The sequence below is a fragment of the Capricornis sumatraensis genome, chromosome 3 (assembly GCF_032405125.1).
Source record: "Capricornis sumatraensis isolate serow.1 chromosome 3, serow.2, whole genome shotgun sequence".
Lineage (NCBI taxonomy): Eukaryota > Metazoa > Chordata > Mammalia > Artiodactyla > Bovidae > Capricornis > Capricornis sumatraensis.
In genome coordinates, this window is record NC_091071.1 from 4,150,779 (window position 1) to 4,158,752 (window position 7,974).

At 51.7% G+C, this 7,974-nt stretch overlaps 1 protein-coding gene across 3 annotated transcripts; it reads right to left on the reverse strand.

Annotated features, from left to right (window-relative positions):
* Positions 1-37: 37 nt before the first annotated feature.
* On the reverse strand, positions 38-7,851 carry AIMP2 (aminoacyl tRNA synthetase complex interacting multifunctional protein 2). Of its 3 annotated transcripts, none has more exons than XM_068967905.1 (4): positions 7,632-7,851; positions 3,249-3,455; positions 1,179-1,410; positions 38-522 (listed from the first exon to the last, which is right to left on the reverse strand). In XM_068967905.1, exons 1-4 carry the CDS (start codon positions 7,764-7,766, stop codon positions 134-136), a joined length of 963 nt encoding a protein of 320 aa, XP_068824006.1. In that variant the 5' UTR covers positions 7,767-7,851; the 3' UTR covers positions 38-133. The 3 variants fall into 3 exon arrangements, with proteins under 3 accessions (XP_068824006.1, XP_068824007.1, XP_068824008.1); XM_068967906.1 differs by having other exon boundaries at positions 7,752-7,766; XM_068967907.1 differs by lacking the exon at positions 3,249-3,455.
* Positions 7,852-7,974: the final 123 nt, after the last annotated feature.

The window sequence follows — 7,974 nt, forward strand, 5'->3', positions numbered from 1 at the left end:
AGTATGTGATGCTTTTATTGATACTTGACCCTTGCCCTGAATAAAGGCTTTTAGTACAAGTCCCTTTACCAATAATAGGCACGAAACAGCACCATTCTTAAAATCAAAACCTGTGAAGATGAGCGGCCGAGCTTCACTGAAGGAGCTTGAGGGCCGTGTGGAAAGGGGCCAGGTTTTCGCAGGCCCGCATCCACTTCTGCACGTTGGCTGGTGCCGTCCCCCCACAGCCCCCTGTCTGCCGGAGCACGGACCACAGCACCACATCGGCCACGGTGAGCTCGTCCCCCACGAGCCAGGGGGTCTTCCCGAGGGCAGAGTTCATGGAGCGGAACACGGCGGCCTTCTCTTCACTGCTGCCCTCTTTCAGCTGAAAAATAGCTACATCCACCCAGTTATCTACAAGGGTTAAGTTCACAGCATCCTGCTTCTGGCCAAAGAGCGAGAACAGGAAGCGTGCGATGTTGCCTTCCCCTTCGATGGGACACATCGTCTGGACACTGAACTTCATCTGCGTCTTCGGCACTGAAAGGAACAAACACCACGAGATGTCAGAAAGGGCGGCATCACCAGAGACGTGTTCCTGCGGTGTGGTGTGGGGGTGGGGGGTGGAGTGGGGGGGTCCCTGTCAGTCATGCACCCAGTGGTACTTAAAAGATTGCTAATATTCAAGAAAGTTTAGGTTAAAAGCGTGCCAACTATATTATCAAGTAACCATTTCTGGTATTTGGTGATGACAGCATTCAAGCTGGAAGGACCTCCAACCGTCTGTTCCCGGCCCTGTACCCCAGGATCTGGCGATGAGGACTGGGAACCAGGGGTCTCATGTACCAGCGAGACCTCCTGCCGCCCTGGCCCTGACTCTCAGGCCTCGCGGGACGGACATGGGCTCACGTCTCTCTGGGAAGCCTGACTGGAGAGGCGCCTTGCTGTCCTGTATCAGGTCACGTCTGTTAGGGGAGAATGCCAGTGTCCCCCCCCAACATCATGACAGGCTTTGGAACGTGCCAGCGGCAGCCCCCTGAGGATGGAGCGCATCTCTGGGTAAGGACGCCTCTGCTCCTGCAGAGCCCTCAGGGGTTTCCCAGACTGAGAGGATCAGACCTGAGGGCGGACGGCCGAGGAGCACCCCCAGCCCCTTCCTGTTCACGTGGTGGGCGTCAGCCCGTCCCGTCACTCACCATCCTTCCAGATCAGGGTGAAGCCCAGCTGGTACTCGTGGCGGGGCTGCTGCCTCGTCTGCTCGCCGAAGCACTGGAGGAGGTTGGCCGGCACGCTCCGCACGGCCGAGTGCGTGTGCACTGAGGACAGGACCTTGTAGTGGCCACACAGCAGCCGGTGCAGCACGAGCAGGGAGAGGGGCGGCGAGGCGGGGTTGGCGTTGATCACGATGTCCTTCAGCGCCCCGTGGTCCTGGGGAGCGGCAGACCGCCACGGGGCAGCGACCCGCCCCACGACGGGAGTCAGAACCCGGCCAGGCTAGCTCGAGCAGGTGTCACCTCCCGGAGGACGCCACCGACACCCCGGCCGCAGCTGAGGCGGGAGGGGGCCCCTGCGGCTCTCAGCTTGGTGAGAACCGGGGACGGCAGAGACTCTAGTCCCTCCAGCCCCGCATGGATGCTCCCACAAACAAGTGACTTTACCATCAAGTCAGTACAACACGGTGGGAAGGACACTTCTGTTTTTCCCCAAGTTAAAAAGACAGTTAAACACATGCAATTACTCCTTTTACTAAATTGAACGCTCAACAGTATATAGTTTCTACAGCAATTTGGTTTATGTGCCAATGAGGAACCCCTTGGGGCTTCTCAGGTGGCTTAGCAGTAAAGAATCCACCTGCCAACACAGGAGACTCAAGAGACATGGGTTCGACCCCTGGGTTGGAAAGATCCCTTGGAGTAGGAAATGGCAAACCGCTCCAGTATTCTTGCCTGGGAAACTTCACGGACAGAGGAGCCTGGTGGGCTACAGTCCATGGGCCGCAGACTTGGACATGACTGAGTGACTGAGCACAGAAGAGCCCTGAGGAAAAGGGTCTTGGCTAAGGGAGACTGTGAATTAGAGTGCTGAAATGCACTGCCTTTTTGTTTTCTAAATTTAATTACAGGTGATTTACGACATGCACTGCCCTTTTAGATGCAGACTATCTTATTTCTGTACTTCCACACTTCGTAACGAATGAACTCATCCGATACAGCAGAGGCCAAACGGCTTGGCTTTCTGTCCACAGCCCTGCCACCATCTGGCCTCTGGTCTGGTCTGGCCAGGTCACTCCTGACTGACGCTCTCCACGTGGACCTAGGCTGGATGCTCTCCATTTCTCCAAACGTATCGTGTTACCTGACCCTGCCTTCTGCAGTATCAAAATTCATCTGAAGCACCGTGAGCTCGGGGAGGCCCCTCCGGCCCTGGGACACCGGACACGGTTGTGCTCACCAATTTATCCCCGACGCAGACTGGCTCTCGGGGGACTAGCTGGGTGGAGTCTCATGCAACGTGAACTGGGTGATGAAGGGACACTGACTGCAGAGGGACGCATGTTTTCAAAAACAGCTCTGGGCCAGACACTGCAGCGTGGCCTCACTTGTTAGGCTTTCAAGCAGGACCATTTCTACCGTCAATTCTAGGGGTGGTGCTAGCGGGGATTCTTGGGGCGAACCCTTCTGTACCCAGTTGTTAACAAGATGTTCTTTCTCTGTGTGTTGAATTATTTTCTATATCAGCTGCAGCAATTGAATTTTAATAGAGCAAATGGATTTAAGCAAAATATGTCTGAGGTATGAGACAGTGACTTGCTTTCGGCAACAAACTACAGAAGGTTTGGTGAAATATCTGTGCCTGGGCAGCCAAAGCTCTGAAATTCAGGCCCTTCCCGAGGAACAAAGGTTGACTTGGGGGAAACTCAGAGAAGCACGACAAGCCACCCAACAGCTGCTTCCCCAGGGCTTGGAGGCTGCTCGGACCTGCCACGAGTGGCAGGAAGAAGGGACTCCTGGGCCCCTCCTCTGCCTAAGGGTCCTCCCAGTCTCCTCTGCATCCAGAACGGCAGAGCCGCATTAGCGCTTGCCTAGCTTCACTCACAGCTCACGCATCTGTTCCATGCAGGTACAATCAGAAGAGGAAAAAAGAATGTGCTTTGTGTACCATCTTTGAAAACGTGGAAACTGGGGCTTCAGTCACACTAGCACGATCTTCCAGCACCCACCACTACCCAGCATTGTGATGTTCTTCAGCTTGCTGAATGAACTTACCTGTCCGAGCATGGCGTTTAAGTCCACGGTGCTGGTTGACAGAGCAGCCAGCTCGTCAGCCTGGATTATGTTGGTTACATCCAAGTCCGCATCTGGTGTCTGAATCATCTTGGATAGACCATCGACCGCAGCTTTCAACTCGTACAGACGTTTTAAAATATCATCTTGGCGGGACTCAAGAGCTTGAAGAGACGGGTCTGAGGCTTCCTAAACAGACCAACATCAGAACATTCATTTCCTCTCATGGCAAAGCACTCTGTTTCAACTTGGCCACTTGCCTTCTACTTAGTTCCATGAATTCATCAAACTTCCTGCCTTTCAAAAGACATCAAAATGAAGTAGCAGGATCATCTCATTTTCCGCAGTCCCACAGGTCCTGAAATCAATCCCCAAATGCTATAAAACAAACCACGCTGCGACTGAAAACCACTTTGAAATTGTAAGGCTCCTATTTCAGGCACTTAAGTCTTTAAAAACAGAGAATGAGAAAAAAAACAAACACAGATTGTTCCTTCTATCAAACTAGTTCAAAATACTTTATGTAAATGAACAGAATAAAGACAGGGGGGTGGCAATAAGAATGTGATCAATAATTTATACTAATGGAAGGAAAACTGGGGCACACACAACTTAAACAAAGTGTCTTCAGGTTTGGAAGTATATCCGGGGTGGGCAGGGTGGTGGTGGTAGGATGTGTGTGTGTGTCAGTGTGTGTGTGATCCGTGCCCCGAATCATTTTTGCGGCGGTACTGGCACTCCCTTACCTTAGAATTATCTAGAACTTCTTCACTGCTGAAATGTATAACTTCATAAACAGGGAATACTCACATCCTTCATTCACTGAATCTCTGCATCTTTCTTGCCTGTTGGTGGACTGGTATACCTTAATTAACTAGTAATATTTGCTGAGGTCTTCCCTGGTAGCTCAGATGGTAAAGAATCGGCCTGCAATGCAGGAGACCTGGGTTCAACCCCTAGGTTGGGAAGATCCCCTGGAGAAGGGAATGGAAACCCACTCCAGTATTCTTGCCTGGAGAATCCCCATGGACAGAGCCTGGCGGGCCACGGTCCGTGGGGTCGCAAAGAGTTGGACTAACACAATATTTGCTGGGAATAAATCTCTACATACTTATTTAAAAAGCAATAGTGAGAAGCCTCCCAGTAGTAACAATATGCAGCCTATTTCTAGTCTAGGTTCTCAAGCTCTCACAAAAGATAATTCATTTGAATCAAGAGAAGGACCCCTTAAGCATGAGTTAAGATGCTCATAAGTAGACAGAAGGCTCATCAAGGCCATGACCTTGAGTCTATAGAAATATGGGCTCACCGTACGTGAGTGTGGGAAGAGCGCCTGCTCACATTTGTGTGCTGGTGACTTTAAGGAACACTGTGTTCCTCCCCTCGTTGCTCATAACTGCCCTCCTCAAATATCCAATTCATCACCAGCTGCTGTCCATTTTCCGGAATCTAGTGGCTCATAAGCTGCCTCCATAGTCACCGCCTGAGTCTGAGACACCACTTTCCACCTGGCCTCCTTCCACCTGGCACCCTTCTGATCCATCCCTCCTGCCCATCCCCAGGATAGTGGCCAGAAAGCAAAACAACCTCTTAGGCTAAAAAGCAGAGTCCTTAACCTGGCTTGATAAAGAGCTTATACGGTTGGTCCTCTGGCTACCTCCTCTACCTTCATTCTCACCCTCTCTTTGCAAACAGGCCACACTGTCCTTTGGGTCTTAAAACGCACAGGCCCCCACCTGCCCCAGGGCTTTTCCTCACGAAGTTCCCTCTGTAACACCCCTCCCCCAGCTCTAACACCCCTCCCCCAGCTCTCGGCAGGTTAATGCCTATTTACCCTGCGGCTGGATCTCCACGCTCTCAGCTCCCTCGCCTGCTGCTCTTGTTTAAGATCACATAGCAGAGAAATGCAAGATGACAGCGGTCTCGGTGGAATAAAGAAGAATAAACAGTTCAGTGTGCCAAGTACATAATGGGGCGCTGACCGGAAATGTCTGTAGGCAAAATATGTGACCGGTGAGGCCACCACCTGTGTGACATCCTCAGGTCACTCAATATTAGTCCTCCTGAGTAGTATTTCTGGGCCTGTAATCCAGCCTGTGTGTGCGCGTTGTCTGTGCTCATCTTCGCTCATTTCTACATATGGCAATAGCGCCCCTGCCCGACCAGGGGCGGAATACCTACTGTATTCAAAACCCATCGACACTCACTGAAGACTGGGCCCAGTACTACATGTGGAACGTGATCTGTGATCAAGAGTCCAACATAGCTTCATCTGAGGAACCTGAGGTCTGCCTCACTTCTTTTTTTAAAGCCTTGCCGTGTGGCATTTGGGACCTCAGTTTCCCAACCAGGGACTGCACCTGTATACCCACCGCATTAGGAGGGCAGCGTCGTAACCAGTGGACCCCCAGAAGTCTCAAACCTACCACTCTTTCCAACGCTGCCTGTTGTTTTGCTTGCTCGGGCTAGACTGTGACTTGGCGTGTTGTGTTTATCCATGTGTGTTATCTACATGTATTTAGAAGTCATTTATTCTTTGTGTTGCTCTCATTTCCCCTGGAGATGCTAGGTTTCTAATTATCTATCCGCATTGCTATCATCTGCTAGGTTATTATCTTCTAGGTTGCAAGTTCACAGTTAAATGCCCAAAGGAAGCCAGGCAGCAGACTTTAAAAAAGAAAAAAAAAGGACTTGGTCTCAAAAGAGCTGTGATGCTCCCCACTCTGGGGTTTCCTTTTCAGTTCCATGAGTCTGTCCAGTCGAGAGGCACTGGACCGCATGTATGTCTCCATGGGGACCTCCAGGTAAAGAGACACTGGACCATACCTGGATCACTGCCTCAGCTCTGCAGTGAGACAACACTTGTGTTATTTGCTTTCAAACTAAACTAACCACCTCTCTTACAGTCGAGGCAGAAAACTCTTGGGACAAAGGATGACAGGGAAAACGAATCACAAAAGTTCTCTATTCACTCATCTGAGTCAGAATGGACTAAAAGTTTCTCCTGAAGGGAAATTAAGATGTGTTCGCAATTTATAAAAAAAGTCAAAGCTGAGCAGTTACTTTACAAAGGAGGCAAAATCAAAATGCCCAATAAACATGAAAAGGTGCTGAACTGATCTGGAGGTCTGGGAGATCTAAACTAAACTATATGAAGATGTCACTGTACTCCCAACCAGCTTTGGGTGCCAGCACCAGAAATTCACATACCTCCAAAATTAAAAAACAAATATAACAGACTTCCCTGCCAGGCCAGTGATTAAGACTCTGCACTCCGACTTCAGGGAGCAAAGGTTCGAATCTGGTCGGGGAACCAAGAACCCCTGTGCTGCAACAGCGGCCAAATATTTCTTAAAAACAATTTAAAAATCAACAGATAAAATGAATCTCTTTAAAAAAAAAAAGTTCACCTACACTGCATGAACTGGGATGACCGCTTTGAAAAGCAACTGAATATGGACCAGCCCACTGAGCCGGCAATCCCACGTCCGTGGTATGTACTCTATGTCTGCTCTTGCCCAAGAATATTCACTGCAGAACTGTTCATAATGGCCTAAAATAGAAAACCAGCAGACGCCCGTGGGCAGTGGGATGGATAAAGACGTGGCGGCACAGTTACGCCAAGGAGCAGTCAACCACAGAGGATGAAAGCGAAGCTTTCTCATGCAGCAAAGCGATTCTTCCAATTACGTTCAGAAGGGGCAGCCAGACACCGCAGGGCACGCACTGCAGGCTCCCACTGACACCAAGACCCCACTGTCCAGGGACGCACACCCAGGGGACAAAGTAAGAGAGAAACGTAGGACACAATGACCGCGCAAGTTTTAAGTGGGGGCGCTGACTTGTTGCCCTGAATGGGTGACCCTGGGATTCGCTTTACGATTCCTTAGAACTCGCCACTGATGTATTCCTCACTTTTCTGTGGGTAGAATTTGGTTTAAAAAAAAAAAAGTCTAAGCAGCCTTAAGCGGAGGGGAAAAAAAAAGATGGGATAGATCTTCCAATGGGTAAAAGTTATGGTCACTCGGAGGCCGGCGGGCGCGTGAGGCTGGGGTGGGGATAGGCGATCGAGTCTAGTCGCCACGGTTTTGTTCGACACAGTTCAGGTCGCACGGTCCCGACCTGGGGCGACCCGCGGACCCTAGACCCCGAACTCCGCCGACCAGCGCGGCAGCGCCTGCGCACTGAACAAGAGGGCGGCGGCTCAGCGCCTCGGAGGAGCTAGGGCGCCTGAGCACTGGAGAGGCAAGGCGGTGGGGCCGAAGCCTTGGCGCCTGCGCACTGCACCGGCAGGCGGTGGGACGGGGCCTTAGCGCCTGCACACTGAAATGGTGGGGGGGCGGGGCAAGGGCCGCGCGTTCCTACCTGCACGTGGTCAGCGGACGGCGCCGGGCTGCCTGTCCTGCCGTGCACGTTGGGGAGCTGGTACATGCAGGTGGGAAGCTCTACGCGGAGAGATCCGCTTCCCTCGTGATAGGGCTTTACCTGGTACATCGGCATCCTGGGAAGCAAAGGAGGGAAGGTGGCAGGTGAGAGACACGAACGCTCACAAACCGTCCAAGTCTACGACAGCCGGCTGCCACCTCCTTTCCGACCGGGCTGCGGGCTTTCGGGAAAGCGCAGTTTCTGTGCTCTAATTGGCCCCTGCTATCTTGACGTCACGGACTCGACCTTTGACACCACCAATCAGCGAGAAGAAGCTGTGGGA